A 19,409-nucleotide genomic window follows, 5' to 3' on the forward strand; every position below is an offset into this window, starting at 1 on the left:
AGGATGTGACACTACCTTCTTGTTGCAGAGATGGCATGGGTTGGTGAAGAAGAGCGACTGAGCTAGATAGGTGGTTCTTACTGGGTTCTTTTGTTCCATAGGACAAGTAGACTTGGACCTGCTGCGGAGCCAGCAGTTAAAGCTGTACATCCTGAAAGCAGGGCGGGCACTGCTTTCGCACCAAGACAAACTAAGGCAGATACTGTCTCAGCCAGCAGTTCAGGAGACTGGAACTCTTCATTCAGGTATTTTTTTAACAAATGTATTTTAAGTAGATTTGCAAGAATGGAAGAAACTATAGTAGAAAAATATACAAGTATATGAATAAGCAGGTCATAAAGGAGAATATAGATGTCTTATAACTGCACAAGACTACTTGGCCTGATTGCTAGTCATCAACTGTAAATGCAGTTGTCATCTTACAAGATTTGTAAATCTGAGGGATGGGTGGAACTCTCATGCCCGGCGGTGTATGGTATGGTACAGGTGGCCAGTGCATTATCTTTAGTAGGGATGTTGGCTGTTGAACAGTAATATGTACATATTTTGTTTTCAAATTCAGATGATGGAGCTGCTGCATCCCCTGACCTTGGGGACATGTCACCTGAAGGGCCACAGCCTCCCATGATCCTCTTGCAGCAGTTACTGTCCTCAGCCACCCAGCCATCCCCTGTGAAGGCTATATTTGATAAACAGGAACTTGAGGTACACTTGTCTAATTTTCACAGTTTAGTATACTTAGTTGTGAATGACTGATTGACTAGCTCTGTAGTGAAGCAGTGAACATCATTATTTGACTACCTGTTATCTTCCTACTTATATTTTCCCTTCTCTAACATGTTTTACTAATTCATTTTGAGATGTACTCATACATCTGGGCCCGTTCACATTTCCTTAGATGGTAGAGATTTGATACGACACTTCCACAGATCTTCCTTATCTGCCTAGGCTGCAGCTTTGGCCCTCTGTCAGTGTTTGGCTGTGGAATCCACACATCCTTCAAGTCCAGGGTGTGAAGACTGCAGCTCCAGTGAGGCCACAACTCCAGTCTCCGTACAGCACATCCATCTTGCTAGGGCAAAGAAGCGCAGGCAGTCACCGGCTCCTGCTCTGCCTATTGTGGTGCAGCTCATGGAGATGGGGTTTCCTAGGAAGAATATAGAGTTTGCTCTGAAGTCACTCACTGGCACCTCTGGGAATACATCTGGTTTGCCCGGTATGACTTTTTTTGGCCTTGCTTGCTTGTGGGTTCAAAGTTCAGTGCTATTGGTCTTGATGGCAGCTGAGTGTTTTTGCTCTTAGGTGTGGAAGCCTTGGTTGGGTGGCTGCTAGACCACTCTGATGTCCAGGTTACAGACTTCTCCGATGCAGAAACAGTATCTGACGAGTATTCAGATGAGGAGGTGGTGGAGGATATGGACGATACCCCTTACCCTGTGGTCAGTGGCTTCCATGTGTCCTACTTGTCCTATGTGATGATTCTTATATGCGACTTCTTTCCATCCCTTGGGGAAAAAAAAAAAAAAAACAATTCACCCCCTTTGAATTGTTCTACAAGATTTACTCACAATTCTGCTAGGCACAGAACATAGTTATCTATTTTGCTACTGAAATAATGATTGGGTTTTCTCCATTAAAATTTCTCTTACCTTTAAAACAAACCATTGAATAGCAATCTAGTGATATTGGGTAGCCTTTAGAAAGAACACTGAAAGGTTATGTCTCTTTTTTTATTTTATTAATTACACTTTATTCACTTTGTATCCCCCCATAAGCCCCTTCCTCCACCCCTCCTGACCCCACCCACTCTCTCCCTTCTTCACACATGCTCCTCCCCAAGTCCACTGATAGGGGAGGTCCTCCTCTCCTTCTTTCTGATCTTAGTCTATCAGATCACATCAGGAGTGGCTGCATTGTCATCTTCTGTGGCCTGGTAGGGCTGCTCCCCCCTCAGGGGGGAAGTGATCAACGAGCAGGTCAATCAGATTATGTCAGAGGCAGTCTCTCTTCCCATTACTATGTAACCCACTTGGACACTAAACTGCCACGGGCTACATCTGTGCAGGGGTTCTACGTTATCTCCATGCCTGGTACTTGGTTGGAGTATGAGTCTCTGGGAAGACCCCTGTGTTCAAATTTTCTGGTTCTGTTGCTCTCCTTGTGTGGTTCCTGTCCTCTCCAGTTCTTACTATTTCCCACTTCTTATATAAGATTCCGTGCACTCTGTCCAACAGTTGGCCATAAGTCTCAGCGTCTGCTTTGATAGTCTGCAGGGCAGAGCCTTTCAGAGGCCCTAGGTTATGTCTCTTATAGACACAGTTACTCTGGAGGCTAAAAGCTGGAGGATCAATTGAATCCAAGAGTTCAAAGCCAATCTTAGCAAAATAGATACTGTCTGGCTAAAATACAAATAAACATTTTGGGCTTTCAATAGCAAGAGGATCATGAGTTCATGTCTGGTGTATGTTATATAGCAAGTTTCAGATTAGCATTTGAAGTGTGGAAATAACCTCTGTCTTCAAAACTACCTGGCATGGTGCTGCATGTATGTAATACCATTGTGGAGATGGAGGGATAAGGATCAAGAGTTGGATACTAGCCTGGAATACATAGTGAGAGCCAGTGTAAAGACAGCCATCCAAGTAAACAACAAATCGTGTTTTCTGTAACATCCTGATTTTTGACATGAGAAAATTGTTTTATAAAATTCATTTTTAAAAGCCTTGGAAATTTTTGTATATGGAAAGCTGTCAAGATTTATTTTCTCATCTAGGTGCATTGGTGTACGCCTGTAATCCCAGCACTCAGGGAGGCAGAGGCAGGCGGATCTTTGTAAGTTCGAGGTAGCCTGTTTACAAAGCATGTACAGACAGCCAAAGCTACACAGAGAAACCCTGTCTCGGAAAAAAAATAAAAGGATTTATTTTGTCTGGGTAGATGGCTAAGTGGTTAACAGCACTTATTGGTCTTGCAGAAACCTGAGTTTGATTCTCAGCACCCACATGGTGGTCTATAGCTAATGTAGTTTCATTTGTCCTCTTTGGGCACGAGGCATGAATGTTGGGTACATACATAACATGCAGGCAAAACACATATAATATAATATAATATGATATGATATGATATGATTGATATAATAACAATACAATATAATACAATATAATGTCTAAAATATTTTTAACAAAGACTTACTTTGTACTACTGCTATTAAGGTAGGAAAATTTTTATGAAGAAAATAATAGTATTTTCTATCATATTTGTTCACATTATAGATTTTAGTTTATTTTTTGTTTGTTTGGCTTTCTTGCAATAAGCTCTCACTGTATAGCTATGTAGACCAGAATGGTCTCAAACTCCCAGAGATCCATCTATCTCTGTCTCCTGGAATTAAAGGTGTGTGCCACCATGCCCAGCCAACAGTCTGTCTTAAGTGTATTTCTCAGTTCTTTTTCAAATGTGTTTGTTGTTTAGGCTGCTGGTGCTGTTGTGACTGAGAGCCAGACTTATAAGAAACGTGCTGATTTCCTGAGTAATGATGATTACGCTGTGTATGTGAGAGAGAACGTTCAGGTGGGCATTGCTTAGGGTGAGCCTTGTTCATCTTTTAAATGACAAATACTTGAGCATCTCCCATATACTGAGTTGACAGAGGACCTGCCCTTAGGGAGCCTGCTATTTTGTGAGTGGAAGACAGTCAGGCTGACCCAATAAGATCTGCTTATTAGAAAGGAAACGTGGATACTATGGGCAGGACAAAGAGGAGACCGGAGAAGTAGCATGCTCTTGGAATGGTGGTAAGATCTATGTTAGGAAGGTTCAAATAGAACACGTATGCACTGGAGAGTAACTGCACTCATGCTGAGACTTTAGTAGGAAGATTTTTTTTTTTTAAGGCTCTTATGTTGATGGGTATCTGTTATCTTGCTTGTTCTACAATAAGTTCGCCAAACCTAGACCCATTAAAGACCCTTGTGACGGTGATTTTCTAACTTATTCCATGATTTTTGGTTTATTAGCTCAAGTAGTTTTCTTTGATGGATTAAAAAAAAATCAAATGCAGTTGTATTATCGTTCTTATAGGAAGGACAGAATAAGCACAATATTTATTTTCAGTGATGTAAGAGTTTTATCTCTTCAGTTCTTACAATGATTCATCAGTGGTCTCCTGCTTATAAAAGTGACCAAGAAGTTTTGGTTTGCTTATTATCTTATTATCATCCTATATATCTGTGGGATATGTTTGAGCTGCTACTGTTTTTGATGATCAGAGTTTGCTTTCGTGTGAACACTGATCTGTAGCTGCAGTGTTTTATGGCATATATTTCCCAGAGTGTTCTAGTTCATTTAATCTAAGTGCTACTTATCTTAATTTGCTTTTTTCTACTGTGATAAAACATCTAATCAAAAACCTGAGAAGGAAAAGGTTTATTTGGCTTACATGTCCTAATCACAGCCTGTCAAGTTGGGAAGTCAGGGCAGAGACTCAGGACAAGCATCTAGAGATAGGAGCTGAAGCAGAGGTCATGCAGAAATGCAGCTTACTGGTTTTGCTCCCCAGAGCTTGCTCAACTTGTTCAGACCACAAGTGTTCAGGAATGGCATTACCCACAGTGAACTGGACACTTCCCACCCCCACATCAACTAGTAATCAAGAAAATGACTCAGACATGCCCAGAGGCCAGTCTGATGGGGGCAGTTCCTCAATTAATGTTTTCTTTTCCTAGGTGACTCTAATTTGTATCAAGTTGACCAACTAACCAGCACAGCACTTTAAGCATGCTTCTGGGTCCAAAATAAAATGTTTCTTATAGAATGCCTCTTATATCTGTTGTATCTTCTGTCTAGATGTACTTGACTGGACTTTGCATTACTGTTTTAGGTGGGAATGATGGTTAGATGCTGTCGAACATATGAAGAAGTATGTGAAGGTGATGTGGGCAAAGTCATCAAACTGGATAGAGATGGATTACATGACCTTAATGTGCAGTGTGATTGGCAGCAGAAAGGGGGCACTTACTGGGTTAGGTATATTCATGTTGAGCTTATAGGTGAGCACACTCCTTGTTAATGTATTGCGTTTCTTTGACATGGTTCTGGGAAAATGAACAGACACTAATCATTGTGCATTTGGCAATGAAATCCTTAGGCTATCCTCCACCGAGTTCTTCTTCTCACATCAAGATTGGTGACAAAGTACGGGTCAAAGCTTCTGTTACCACTCCGAAATACAAGTGGGGATCTGTAACTCATCAAAGTGTGGGGCTTGTGAAAGGTAATGGCCAAGCAACAAAATGCTTTCTTTAAGAGCATAATCTCCTTTTATTTATATATGCATTTAGCATTTATCTTTTTACTAAGATCAAAAGTTTAATGAGTATATCTGAGAAATATAGTAAAGGAGAGAAATAACAGACATAAAGCATAGCCAGGTTAGACAAAACAGGTTCTGGTATGGAGAGAAAACAGACATGTGTCACCATTCCTGATTATTTTATCTTTGTATACTTTTTGATGCTACAATTCTGCTTTCCCAGTGGTTATGGCCATTGTTAGAACTTCTGAGGTAATGCAAGAACAAATGACTTCTTTTATATTTTACTTTTTGTAAGTATTTTTCTTTGTTTAAACACTTCTGTTTTCTATTTTTTTGAGACAGGGTTTCTCTGTATAACAGAGCCCTGGATGTCCTGGACTTGCCTTGAATTCACAGAGATCCTCTTGCCTTTTCCTCCCAAGTGCTGGCTCAGCACTTAAAAGATTCTTAAACGATCAAAACAAAGATAAGTTAAAAACAAAGAAACAAAAAAGATTGTGGCTGTTAGGTCAGTGTCTTGAAAGAAGGTTGTTCTTAAAGGATGGAAGTTTTAGCATCACTGATGTAGTTTTAGTTCCTAATATATGAAAGTAGTAAGTGTAATTTTTGACTTTCTATAATTAAAAACTTGTTAGTATGGAGAGCATAAGCATGAATAAAAGTAGAGATTATAGTATTATATTGAGCATCTGTACCCACTTTTTAGTGTACCCACAATCTACCCACTTCCTCTTCTGGAGCTGGCTGATGATTGTGTATGCCATTTCATCCATAAGTATCTCAGCTTGTACTAGGGAGCACTGTTTATAAAATGCGGACAACTGCAGCATAGTATCACAGAGCCACAGCAGTTGACTGTAGGTTTATGTTGACTCTAAGGCGTCTCAGGCAGTTTCTGTCCTCGTCTAGCTTTCAGTGCCAATGGGAAAGACATCATTGTGGACTTCCCCCAGCAGTCTCACTGGACTGGGCTGCTGTCAGAAATGGAGTTGGTGCCTAGTATTCATCCAGGGGTTACGTGAGTTTCTGCTTTTGTGATTGCTGAATTTCTTTGGGGAGGAAGAGCTTTCTTTGAAGACTTTTGAAAAATGACCTCATCATTTTCTTATCAACTCATTTATTTTAAAAACAGGTGTGATGGCTGTCAGACTTTTCCTATCAATGGATCCAGATTCAAATGCAGAAACTGTGATGACTTTGATTTTTGTGAAACATGTTTCAAGACAAAAAAACACAACACGAGGCATACCTTCGGCAGGATAAACGAGCCAGGTAGAGCAGAATACATATATTTTGTCTTCTGTCAGATGTCACTAGCGATGTAATTGCTGGAGTTTGCTATTAGGTTCATATGTTTACAGTGAGTTTTGTCGAAGGAGCATAGTTAGAGAGAAGGGGCAGACTAACCTGTTTCCCAACCTTTTCCCTACTTCTTTCTTTTTAGAGTAGTAAGGTTTGCTTGTCTAGTTTTCCGTGAAGAAATGTTAGAATTATCTCCAGAAATTAAGAGCATGTTTAGTTGGATGCAGTGGAAATTGTATTTGCAGTGTAAGTTTTCATTTATATTATACAATCTTATTGAAGTACATAGAGCATAGACTTTACCAGTGAATGTGCTGACTATGGTGTGGTACAGCTGGTGCTAATATGTATATGTGTTCTGCCAAACAGATAATAGCATCTACTTTATCCAAAGAATGGAGGAAGTGAGGGTTACTTTATCAGGTATAGGTGATAAATACCTTTTTGAGCTCGCTTTTGTCATCTGTTGTTGAGTGACATATATTGAACTGTAATGTATAATCAGGAAAAAAAAAGCATCTCCCAAACCTAACATCACTTCACAGTTCACTTTTCCTTTGTGTTTCCTGTTGGGATCTCCAGTGCAGCTAGGTTTCTGTGAGTACTATAGCGTTTTTAGTCTCTCTGACATATATTCAAGGGATCTGTGAGATGCAGGCTATCTCCTCTACACACTTCTATTTATCCCTAGCCTTCTTTAGATGCTGACATTGTAATTCTATTTCATTATTTCTGATACTTTCAGACAGATGTTTACTTTTTTTTTGTCGGGTTCTTCTAGTTGGGAAAGGCTAGTTGAAAATGTCTAGTTTTTCTAGTTGAAAATAACTAGTAAACGGCTAGTTTACCGTTAATGGATATGTAAATACTTTAAAGATTTGACCTTTAGCTCTGCATTCATAAAAGCATTTTTATTTTATATTTTGTGGTGTTAGAGATTGATCCTGGGACATTCTGTATGCCGGGCAAGCACTCTCCCACTCAACTACTCCCCCAGATCCTAAATGCAGTTCTAGTAAGAGTACTTTTTAGCCCAGCATGAGTGACACACACACCTTTTATCCCAGCATTCAGGAGGCAGAGGCAGGCAGGCTTTTAAAAGCAATTTTTGCTATTAACTAGATCTTTGTAATTTAAAGATACTTAAACAATAGTATAGTTACAAGCACCTTGCTATGTAGTCCTTGGTTTCTCAAACATGGAGGCTCTGTCCAGTCCCACAAGTGAGTACCCTGTCTTTGATTGTATGCAATAGGGCAGTCTGCAGTGTTTTGTGGTCGTTCTGGAAAGCAGCTGAAACGATGTCACAGTAGTCAGCCTGGAATGCTACTAGACAGCTGGTCCCGAATGGTGAAGAGCCTGAATGTGTCATCCTCTGTAAACCAGGCTTCTCGTCTCATTGATGGCAGTGAGCCCTGTTGGCAGTCATCTGGGTCACAAGGAAAGGTAATGAATGCTTGGTGGGATGTGCCAGGAAACACTCTGATTTGGAAAGTAGATTTTAGACCTTTACAATGAACTGGGGAATCTGCAGCTTTGCTAGAAATATAAAATGAATAAAAAACATTCATTTTATATTTATATTTATAAAATATATATAAAACATTTATTTTATATTTCAGTTCACAATTTTAAAGTTACAGAGAAGTGTGCTGAATATTGTTAGATTTTAAACAGTATGAACAACAGATTTCACTTAAGTAACCAATTGATACAACACTCATTGAGTGTTTTTTGTTATATTTTCATTTACAAACATATTAATTCCTATTATATTTCTGGTTAGAAATTTTTCTAACATACAAATGAATTTTGGGGATTGCACTAAAGCTAAAACTGTGTATACTTTGTATGTAAACAGGGCAGATGTGAGATAGGGATGGGAAAGTAAGGGGGCTATTTTCGTTATCTCATCCATAGTGTTCTCTGTGACTTACTTGATATAAAAGGACTAACACTGGCCAGAAGTCTATAAATATATCATTTATGGGGCTTGTAGTGAGACCTTGCTCTAATTAGCAAATAGTGGGGAGGGATATTCTTAACAATTTCCATGCTTCATTTTGTACTTAAAAATCTCATAGGTTCACACTTCTGAATACTATTTTCACTTTAAAAGTGCTTTTATTTGTGTGTGTCTACCATGTAGGTTCTAGGAATAGAACTCAGGTCATCAGGCTTAGTAGCAAGTGCCTTTATCCACTGAACTTCTAGTGATAACTATTTTAGCAGATAAATATAATTTAAATTTTGGTAACTGAGAATGTATTTTTTTTCCTTCCCTTTTTCAAAAGCATTGGATCCGTTTGGAGATTTTCCCAGATGTTCTCGTTCATAGATTAAAAATGATAGTAGATCCAGCGGACAGTAGCTACATGCCATCCCTGGTTGTGGTGTCAGGTAATTGAATGCATGTACTCTAAAAGAAGCATCTCCTTACATTAGTAAAAGTTGTTTGTTTGATTTCTTTACTCTTTTTTTGTCCTAGGTGGAAATTCCTTAAATAACTTAATTGAATTAAAGACAATTAATATCAACCAAACCGACACCACTGTGTCCCTGCTGAATGACTGTGCAGAGGTAAGTTGTAGAGGTCCTGTTTCTTTTTGTGTGATTTCATGTAGGACATGAAACAACATAAAGAGAAAGGATTTGTTGTGGCTGACTTTGATGTCTCATCATTTCAGGGAAGTCACAATGGCAGGAGCCAGCAGCTTGTCACTTTGCATCTTTAGTCAGGAAGCAAGAGCAGTGAATGAATGAATGAATGATGAATGAATGAATGAATGAATGTGAATGAATGAATGTGAAGGCATGCATGCTCAGCCTCTGTCTATATTTCCTAGTCAGGAAATGGTACCAGTCTCATTGGGCAGGGCTCTCACATCTTATCATATCCAGACGGCCTCTCCTAGGAATGGCCAGAGGTCTATCTCCTGTGTGGTTCTTAATCCTATAAAGTGGACAGCTCTTACCTATCACAAGACAGTATAGATCTTGTAGTTGTTTTGTTAGGAAGATTTGCATTCATGATTGTTACTGAAAACTTTTTGCTATGACTGATGACTTTTTTGGTGGTGTTCTAGTTGGTTGGTTTATTGATAGTTTTTTCTTTCTCTCCTGGGAGTTTTGGATGTTTGTTGCTCTGCTATTCTAACATGATGTACTCCTTCTGGGTCATGTGTTGTCTCCCACCATTGTCCTTCCCACCCCATGTTGTTCTCATGTTATGTAGTCTTTCTTATGTTCTCTGCTGTGAAACTTCCTATTCCTCTGTGTATATTATTCCCTGAGGCTTTCTTGCAGTGCTGGCTTAATCGTCATTGACTTGCTTTATTTGTGCTTTTAAACATTCTTATTTCCCTTTGCTTTGCTGGACATTTACTTGCTTTGCTGGGCATCAGAATCTTGGTTATAGTTATTTACTTTCCGGGCTTAAAAATATATTATTTCATATTTTCCTGGCTTTTAGGGTTGGTGATGACAGACTTGATTTTGATTTTATTCTTATGTTTCTACATGGGAGGGCAAATTGTTGTTTCATTCTTACAGCTTTTAGTTGTCCTCCTCCTGCTTTTTTTCCTTCTTCTCCTCCTTCTCTTCATTGTCTTGACTGTGGTATACTGTGCAGATTTTTTTCTCTGGTCACTTTTTTTTAAGAGTTCTAAACACTCTTGCATCTCTTGCTTACTCTAGGTTTCGGGCATTCTCATGTAATGAGTACCTTGTCTAAGCCATTTGATTTTATATCAGTTACATCTAGACTATGGATATAGGGGTTTGGTGTCTTGAATTAGTCTTACACCTTGGTAGTTTGGGTCATGCTCTTTGACCCTTATTGCAGTCAGTTACTGCCATGCCTCCACTCTTCTTTTGGTCTTGTGGTCATGTCTGTTGATGATCTTCCTATTTGATTGATTGATCTCATACTTGTTTTCCTTTTTTTTTTTTTTCTTCCAGTTTCCTTGAAATTATTGATTCTTTCTTCTGCTTTGATTAACTTTCTTGTCTAAGTTTCAAATTGATTTCATAACTTTGTGGCCTAGGTCTCCAATTGATCTCCTTATCTGTTTATTTGAGTCTTTGGTCATCGATGCTTTTTAAAACTAAATCTTTTCCCAGCATTTGATCTCATTGTCTCTGTTTTGTTTATTACTGACACATGTGAGCCTGTGGGGATGTCATAGTGTACTGCTGTCTCATGGTGTTTGAATTTCATTTGTGGACCTCTTGTGTGTTTGTGTGTGTGTGTTTGGGTTGACAGTTCTCTTTTTCTTTTTTTTTTATATGAATTCAACCATGTGTATTGACTTTACTTGGATTTATGGTCAGAGGAAAACTGACTGAAGTAGCAGTTGTCATGTTTTACCGTAGTCCCAGTGTTAACTGCAGGAGTGAGTTCTGTACTTTCATTTGTGTCAATGTAAGACTTGGAGGCAGGGACACTAGTGTACTGATCGAGGGGAATGTTACAAACTTAGGGCTTAAAAGTGTTAGTATTTAAGTAGTTAAGGAACTGTGGGAATAAAAAGAAATAGAGTAAGAAGGAAAGTATATAGCTAGAGGTTTAAAAAAATAGTAGAAAACATTGTGTATTAGATTGAGAGAAAAGAGGCACAGACCCAAGAGCCCTTTCCAAGATATAAGGTACAGCATATCAGTTGAGTACTTAAGATACAAGAATATAAATATGGAAAAAGAATTAGATATTCAAAATTAAAACGATGCATATATATAATAGGAAGCTAAAATCAAAATTTAATGATTAGAAGCCATATAGAAGAAAATAGAAGGTACTATATTCTCAGTGAGTGCTTCTTCAACCTGGCTGGGGAGACCTTGTCCCTATGTTTATTCTGTGCTCAGGATTGTGCCAAATTCTGCCATAAACTCCATGTAACCTGTGTCTCTCCTCCTTGCTTATCGCCTGGGTGGGGCTGTTGCAGATCTCAGCATTGTAGCTCATGCATGCTGCGCTTTTCTCCATTGTAGCTTGGGGTTTGGTGCGCCCAGCCAGATACTGCATCATGTTCCAGATTCTGTAGCCTTTTCCCGGGTCTGAGTCACTTGCTTCATGGGATTTCTCAACCCCAGGATTCTTTGCCCCTCCTTTGCAGGTAGACAGGCAGACTTGGCTCAGTCTCTGACATTCCTTGCACATTCCTACTGCCTAGCTGTGAGATCCCCTACTCTCCAGGCAGTGGTGGGAAAGGAGGATTTTAGGTGATAGAAATGTTCAATTTTAGATTCTTCTACCTCTTTCCTATAGTGTGGCTTGCTGATTTCTAGCTAACTTGGAGGTTCTGCCTCCAGTTTCAGTTTCCAACAACCCACGCCATCTCTCTTGGCAGCTCTCATGCTTTCACTGGGAGCTAGGAGTCTTTTCAGGGCACTTCTCTGGCAGTGTTCAGCTCTGTCTGAGCTCCTTGTTGTGGTCACATGAGTTAAATGGCTTTTATGTGGGGGTAGGGGATAAGGATAAAATCCCATCCTACCTTTTTTCTGCTTTCTGTAGTTATTTCTGTTATTTCACCGTTGGTGGCCTTTTATCTTGGCAGCCTTCTACCCAGACTTATGAAATCATAGATACAGTTTTTGATCTGCCATCCTCCTAGAATCTCTGCGTCTGTCTCTTTTTTTTTTTTAACTTTTTTTTATTTTTCATTAATTACACTTTATTCATTTTGTATCCCCCCATAAGCCCCTCCCTCCTCTCCTCCCGATCCCACCCTCCCTCCCTTTCTGCATGCATGCCCCTTCCCAAGTCCACTGATAGGGGAGGTTCTCCTCTCCTTTCTGATCTTAGTCTATCAGTTCTCATCAAAAGTGGCTGCAATGTCCTCTTCTGTGGCCTGGTAAGGCTGCTCCCCCCTTAGGGGGAGGTGATCAACGAGCAGGCCAATCAGATTATGTCAGAGGCAGTCTCTCTTCCCATTACTAGGTAACCCACTTGGACACTGAACTGCTATGGGCTACATCTGTGAAGGGGTTCTAGGTTATCTCCATGAATAGTCCTTGGTTGGAGTATGAGTCTCTGGGAAGTTCCCTGTGTTCAAATTTTCTTGTTCTGTTGCTCTCCTTGTGGAGTTCCTGTCCTCTCCAGTTCTTAGTATTTCCCACTTCTTACATAAAATTCCATTCACTCTGCCCAACAGTTGGCCATCAGGCTCAGCATCTGCTTTGATAGTCTGCAGGGCAGAGGCTTTCAGAGGCCCTCTGTGGCAGGTTCCTAGGATGTTTCCTGTTTTCTTCTTCTGGCTTTCAGAGGCCCTCTGTAGCAGGTTCCTAGGTTGTTTCCTGTTTTCTTCTTCTTTTGATGTCCATCCTCTTTGCCTTTCAGGATGGGGATTGAGCATTTTAGTTAGGGTCCTCTCTTTTGCTTAGTTTGTTTAGATGTACAGATTTTAGTGGGTTTATCCTATGTTGTATGTTTATATGAGTGAGTATATACCCTGTGTGTCTTTTTGCTTCTGGGACAACTTACTCAGGATGATCCTTTCCAGGTCCCACCATTTACCTGCAAATTTCATGATTTCCTTATTTTTCATTGCTGAGTAATATTCCATTGTATAGATGTACCACAGTTTCTGCATCCATTCTTCAGTTGAGGGGCATCTGGGTTGTTTCCAGCTTCTGGCTATTACAAATAAAGCTGCTACAAACATGGTTGAGCAAATGTCCTTTTTGTGTACTTGAGCCTCTTCTGGATATATATGCGTCTGTCTCTTTTGAGTCTGAAATGTCTGTAGCTCATTGTTTTCATCCAGTATCACAGGTACATTGAGATTGCAATAAAGCAGTGCCGGAGCTCAGGCATTGACTGTAAAATCCATGGTCTCATCCTGCTGGGACGCATTCGCGCTGAGGAGGAAGATTTGGCTGCGGTTCCTTTTCTGGCTTCAGATAATGAGGAGGAGGATGATGACAAGGGCAGTACCGGGAGGTGAGACATTCCTACAGTTGTAATCACTCACCTGTCCCATTCACAGAAGTAAACACTTCTGTGTTTGAATGAGGAAAGCAGTGTGCCTACTAGAGTGTTTAATAAATTTAGTAGAGTCTTCAAGAACAATTAACTTGCAAGAAAATAAAACAAGATTGGAAAAAAAAAAGTTTACTTTTGCTTTTAACCTGAAACACCTCTGTAAAACCCTTGTGACATCTTGTTTTGTTTTTTTTTCCCTTGTGCCAAAATATGGTTTTCTATAGAAATTGTGGGTATAGCTAGTTACTTTATGATTAACTTAAACACTTTACTTTTTCTTTATTATGTTAGAATATACTAAGCATGATTTTCCATTTCAACAATCTTAAGTTTATAGTTTGGTGGTTTTAAGTACATGGACATTGTTATACAACCATCTCTAGATTGTGTATAATTTGTGTTTATGGAATCTCATGGCTTCTCATTATTCCTGACTCTGTTTGGGTAGTACTGATGATTATTACTGTAGTTACCATTCAGCATATGTCTGTGGAGCACCTTCTGTGGTGGATATATTAACTGAAATTAGACAGACTCATCTGCATCAGTTTGTTGATAGAACCAGGAAGAAAGGGGAATGTGTCCTGCCCTGAGGGGCTACAGTGGACTGTCAACCCTGACATGAAGAGTCAGAGTTACGAAGCAGGGTAGGCAGGCAGAAGTAACCGAGTAGCATGTGCCAGGGCTGACAGAGTCTTCATTTGTGTGCTTATTGCAAGACATGTATGTAACAAGGGCTATTTAAAGCCTCTTTGCAGACCCAGCAGCAACATTGCAGATCATTACTTTCCTCAAAAGCTGTGCTTTTGTAGATGAATTTGTGCCTGTGGAATTGTTCGGGCAAAGCATGTACCAGATACATTGCTGTGTCACAAGCGTTGCTAAGGCCATGTTGAATTCGTAGTAGGGCCAGAGCCTTCCATAGGCATTGGCGGCAGCTCTGTCGGCCAGATATACTTTGCTGTGAGTTGCTTTCAGTGACATGAGGAGTCAGAGAAAGTAGCGCCATCTGTACTACTGCTGAACACATGCTCTTAGTCATGAGTTGTCCAGCAACTGTGGGTGAGCCAGGTTATTTCAGGTCCTGTGGTACTGGTTTTAGATGCTGTCTTACCTTATTTCAAAACCTCTTCATAGAAGTTGGAAAGAAAATAGTATATACATATACTAGCTTATCTACAATATATGTGAGAATTGTAGACTAATGTCTTCTCATTTAGTGGCCACTAAAATGAATTGGGCAGGTATAATTAATATGTTTATTATATAGGTCAGTTAACCATAACTTAGTGATGAATTTTCTTTCAATGACTAAATGCACTAATGAGAAAATTGAGACACTTGAATGCATCTTTAAATTTCTAAATAATACTATCAATTATCTAATAATGTCCAGATTAATTAGCAGTCTAATCAGTCTGTCTCAGAGCCAGCAGCCAAACTGCATGTGTCCGCAGTGGCGATGATTAGCTGACCCATTCAGTACCTAATATGGCACTACTCATGGAGTAGTCCAAGTATCAGTTCTTGTTTCTCAGCCATATTTTGACCAAAAATATATTACATGGTAATCTGGTTCCTTGTATATTGATTTGTTCTATTTTGCCTCTTATCAGGTAAATCAGCTTTTCTAAATGTTTGTTCCATTACCTCAAAATTTTGATCTTCTAAAGCAAATATTTATTCCTATATAACATGCTTTATGTAGAAGGGCAAGTCTACACAAAGAGTAATTTCCAGAGCCTAGAATTTTCCGTTCTTTGTAAAAATAGATCAAAAACAAGTAAACGAATCAGGGTTTTAGCACATGGCATCACAGTGCAAGCTGAGAAAATCTTAACAGCGTTGTGCACTACAAGCATTTATCAAATTGAGAACTGCAGTACTGTGCTCAATTTCCTACCATTGAGGACAGGTCAGGGAATGGGTTCAGCAGAGGTAGGTAGCAACCCAGCAATGAGAGGATGGCAGAACCTCCAGCCTAGTGGGCCCCTGGCTAGACATTCTTGCTTGTGTTGTAGACAGAGGATATAAATGAAGAAAATAGTATATTCTTTGATGTGTATCTATATTAGAATACTTTCAGTATCATGTGGTCAAATCTGTTTAATTTTTTTCTTTGACAAACAAAATGCTCATACATGTCTAGATAAGGGATCCCTACTTCTCCAAATGCCACAGGCCACTTCTAGGTGGAACCTGTTAGGACATTTCCCCAGTGGCACCATTTGAGTTTACTGTGCACCCTGTTGACAAGTAGGACTTGCTTTGAGCCAGTGAAGCAGTGTTATATTTAGCTTGTATTTAAGAAAAGAACATATATGCTCTGATTCATAGAAGTTTTGTCTCACAGATTCTTATGGTATAAGAATGACTAATTATTTGATACCAGAATGTTCTTCACCAAATATTAAAGGCCAAAATATAAACTCTGCTATTAAAAGATAGCATTTTATGGGTATAGTGATTCACATCTATAATCCTAGTGCCAGGAGCCAAAGCTATTTACTGAAGCCAAAGCCAAATAGCCAAATCTATTTAGTGGAGACAAATCTATTTACTGAAGCCAAAGCCAAATAATGAGCAGAGGTCATTTAGTGGAGACCTAAAGCTATTTAGTGAAAGAGTTATCTAGGACCCTAAGTCATGGGTGATAGATTTGTGAGGACTGTTAGTTTTAGAGCATCCATGAGATATCTTAAGAAAACATCCTTATGGTATCTTGCAGGTGGAATATTCAAGCTATGAAAGCACTCTTGCTATCTCCTGCAGCAGTAATTAAGCCTTCTCCCTTTGTCTGCCTGCTCCCTATTTAGGTTGGGTAAAAATTTCTAATAAACGAGGCCTTGATCAGAAAACAGACTTGGCTTCCTTCTTCGCATCTCTGTGTCCTCCCATTCTTTTCAACCCCCGCTTTAGGACCCCGTTGAACTCCCGCGGGTCGGGGCACTTACTACACAGGAGGCAGAGGCAGGCAGATCTCTCTTGAGTTTAAAGAACAACCCAATCTTCCTAGTAAGGTCCATGCTAGACTGTGCTACATAATGAGATCCTGTCTCAAATAGAGACAAACAGACAAAACGAAAACTAATGTACAAATGTTTATTGTAGTGAAGGTAAAATACAGTTATTATCTACAGCTTTTACCTATGTCTCTAGAAATGTTTCCCCTGTGGAGCACTTACTCATACAGTTTCGAGTTTTATTGTGTTAAAGCAAATCTTGTAAGAGTTTCTAAGAGAAACTAGAACATGCTCATTACTTGGAGGTGCTCTTTTGTGTTTTAAATGCTTTGTGCTGAATAAGCTTTGTTTCTACCTTTGTTTTTCTCTGTGCAGTCTTATTAGAAAGAAGAGTGCTGGGTTGGAATCAACAGCTACAATAAGAACCAAAGTGTTTGTGTGGGGACTGAATGACAAGGATCAGCTGGGTGGGCTCAAAGGCTCTAAGGTACTGTCCTGTGGCTGATGTGAGTGCTTACTGTTGCTTCTGTCTGAGGCTTAGCAGTAGCCAGACTTGATAAAGTTGTACTTTCTAGATGTGGTTTAGGAAATTGAGTTTTCAAAACTAATACATTGTTAAATTGAGTTTGTGAGATATCTAAAGATACAGCTGAATTCTGGCTAACTAGTAGACGAGATCATACACTAAAACATGTAGAAGGATTTGAGAATGCATAGATGAAAACTGTAGATTATAACTATATCTTGTCTTTAGTACAATAAAATACTTACACAATAATGTGTAAAAACGCTGTAGTGGCACAAAGTGAACAAATTGTGACTTTTTGCTTTCTGGATATTTGAGGTAGAATAGTCTTTATGGAGAGAATGCTCTGTGAGCACAGAGATATGTGGGAAATGCACCTGGATTTGCAACTTGTCATCATGGGAGTGGCTTGTGGTTAGAGACTTGATCACTATTAATAAGTCATGTCCAGGGTAAAGCTGTGTGACAATTTCTGTGCTTGTACTTCATTTCATAAGTAGTTGGGTTAAAGGCTAATTTGTGAAGTATTTACTTACACAAAAGATAAGATTCCCTTCCCCTTAAAAAAAGAGTAACTATAACAAACAATGCATTTGAACTTGGATTGAATTCTTTGTACATTATATCATCTTTGAGGAGGCCCAAGAAACAGTTTCCTTCAAATTTTAGTATTGGAGACAGTTCCATTAGATGAAATCTGTTGTTTTTAATATTCTGTGTTAAATTCATTAGTCATATCCCTCTGTTCCCTGTATTGTCAAGAAGCAGAGACTATTAGAATTCACTTATTTGAACTTTTTCCATGTTCATACTTGCACTAATTTTAATTTTTCTCCAGAGTAGTACCATGAGCTGGAGACTAAAAGCTCAAACACACGAACCTGTGTGTGGGGGTGGTGGTGGTGGCATTTTATGAACAAATCATAAATGTTCACATGTACCTAGGTAGAAAGAGGAAGAGTTTTGAACTTCCATGTCCCTGTTTCAGGCTCCCAATGTTGCCAGTAATGGGTACTTTCTGGTGTGTGTGCATGCACATGGGTGTTAGAGGCAGACCTCTGATGCCATTTCTTAGGCATCATTTGCTTGTCATCTGCCCCAAACTTACTAATTAGGCTAGCTTGGCTGACCAGCACGCTCCAAAGGGTCTAGCTGCCTTTCTTCCCTAGCACTGAGATTGCAGACACACGTTCCATGTCTGGCTATTTTATATAGACTCTGGGAGCTGAGCTCAAATCCTCATGCTTTTGGGACAGTCCCTTGACTGAGTCATCTCTCCAGCCCCTGGTCTAATTGTGTGTCTGCCCTGCAAATCCACTTTAAGTAAATTTAATTGTATTCTTTCGTCCTTAAAATAGTTTGTATTTCTAAGAGCTAAGAACTCCTGTAGTTAAGGTAATCACGAAATAACAGCTATTCTATGTAATACCTGTAAGATCCCTTAACATTTAAAAAGTTTAAACATTATCTTTTCCTTTTCTTTGTTTTAAAAAATCCTATTCCAGATAAAGGTTCCTTCATTTTCTGAGACTCTGTCTGCTCTGAATGTGGTTCAGGTGGCTGGTGGTTCTAAGAGCTTGTTTGCAGGTATGATAATTGTAATACTAGAAAAATTATGTTTAGCACACATAAAACAATAGCTTTTTATGTTGTGAAAATTGTGACTTCTTCTGACTGTTTCTTGCAGTGACTGTGGAAGGGAAGGTGTATTCTTGTGGAGAAGCCACAAATGGCCGGCTAGGGCTGGGTATGTCTAGTGGGACGGTTCCTATTCCTCGGCAGATTACAGCCCTCAGCAGCTATGTGGTCAAGAAGGTAGCAGTTCACTCAGGTATGCATCCTGCATCCATGCTCACGTGCATGAGAAGCCTTTTGCTTCTTCAGCTTCATGTCTAGAGTGATTGAAACCCTTAAGTAACTTCCTGAAGTGTCCTGGTGCTCTTTTTCAAGTTTTAGTTAACTACTGTGAAGAAAAGGTGGATGATGTAAAATCTTGGGTGGTCTGAGATTTAGTTAGTACTTAATAAAGCTTTTTGGAAGCCATCATTGTTGGCATTTCAGTTGTGTGGACGTACCTCTAAAAAGATAGTGATTATATCAGGCCCAGCATTTTTTAGCTATGAAACTTCAAAGTTCTGGTGCTTAAATATGTTATTTTTACTGTAAAAGTCAGTGGCTTTTATAAAACTCCCCAAAGTACCTATGAATCAATCCTTGGTGATGAGAGAGATAACTTTCAGACGAGTTCATTGTTGTCTGTAAGTTTCCACATCCATTTACTGAATGTTTTTCTGAAACACTATGCTAGGCTCCTGAGGA

The 19,409-nt window shown here is 39.4% G+C and overlaps 1 protein-coding gene across 2 annotated transcripts in view; it reads left to right on the top strand.

Moving 5' to 3' along the window:
- Positions 1-19,409, top strand: part of Herc2 (HECT and RLD domain containing E3 ubiquitin protein ligase 2) — a 184,166-nt gene that overhangs the window by 104,926 nt on the left and 59,831 nt on the right. For both annotated transcript variants that reach the window (XM_055607517.1, XM_055607518.1), the window contains exons 44-59: positions 102-245; positions 563-705; positions 949-1,216; positions 1,303-1,439; positions 3,472-3,570; positions 4,880-5,048; positions 5,147-5,272; positions 6,224-6,332; positions 6,447-6,586; positions 7,872-8,062; positions 8,911-9,016; positions 9,105-9,196; positions 13,384-13,559; positions 16,940-17,051; positions 18,596-18,677; positions 18,778-18,921. In XM_055607517.1, coding sequence (XP_055463492.1) covers positions 102-245; positions 563-705; positions 949-1,216; positions 1,303-1,439; positions 3,472-3,570; positions 4,880-5,048; positions 5,147-5,272; positions 6,224-6,332; positions 6,447-6,586; positions 7,872-8,062; positions 8,911-9,016; positions 9,105-9,196; positions 13,384-13,559; positions 16,940-17,051; positions 18,596-18,677; positions 18,778-18,921 — 2,238 coding nt within the window. The remainder of the gene's footprint in view (positions 1-101; positions 246-562; positions 706-948; positions 1,217-1,302; positions 1,440-3,471; positions 3,571-4,879; positions 5,049-5,146; positions 5,273-6,223; positions 6,333-6,446; positions 6,587-7,871; positions 8,063-8,910; positions 9,017-9,104; positions 9,197-13,383; positions 13,560-16,939; positions 17,052-18,595; positions 18,678-18,777; positions 18,922-19,409) is intronic.

Source organism: Psammomys obesus, unplaced genomic scaffold (genome assembly GCF_907164565.1).
Source record: "Psammomys obesus unplaced genomic scaffold, mPsaObe1.curated_primary_1811, whole genome shotgun sequence".
Classification (NCBI taxonomy): Eukaryota; Metazoa; Chordata; class Mammalia; order Rodentia; family Muridae; genus Psammomys; species Psammomys obesus.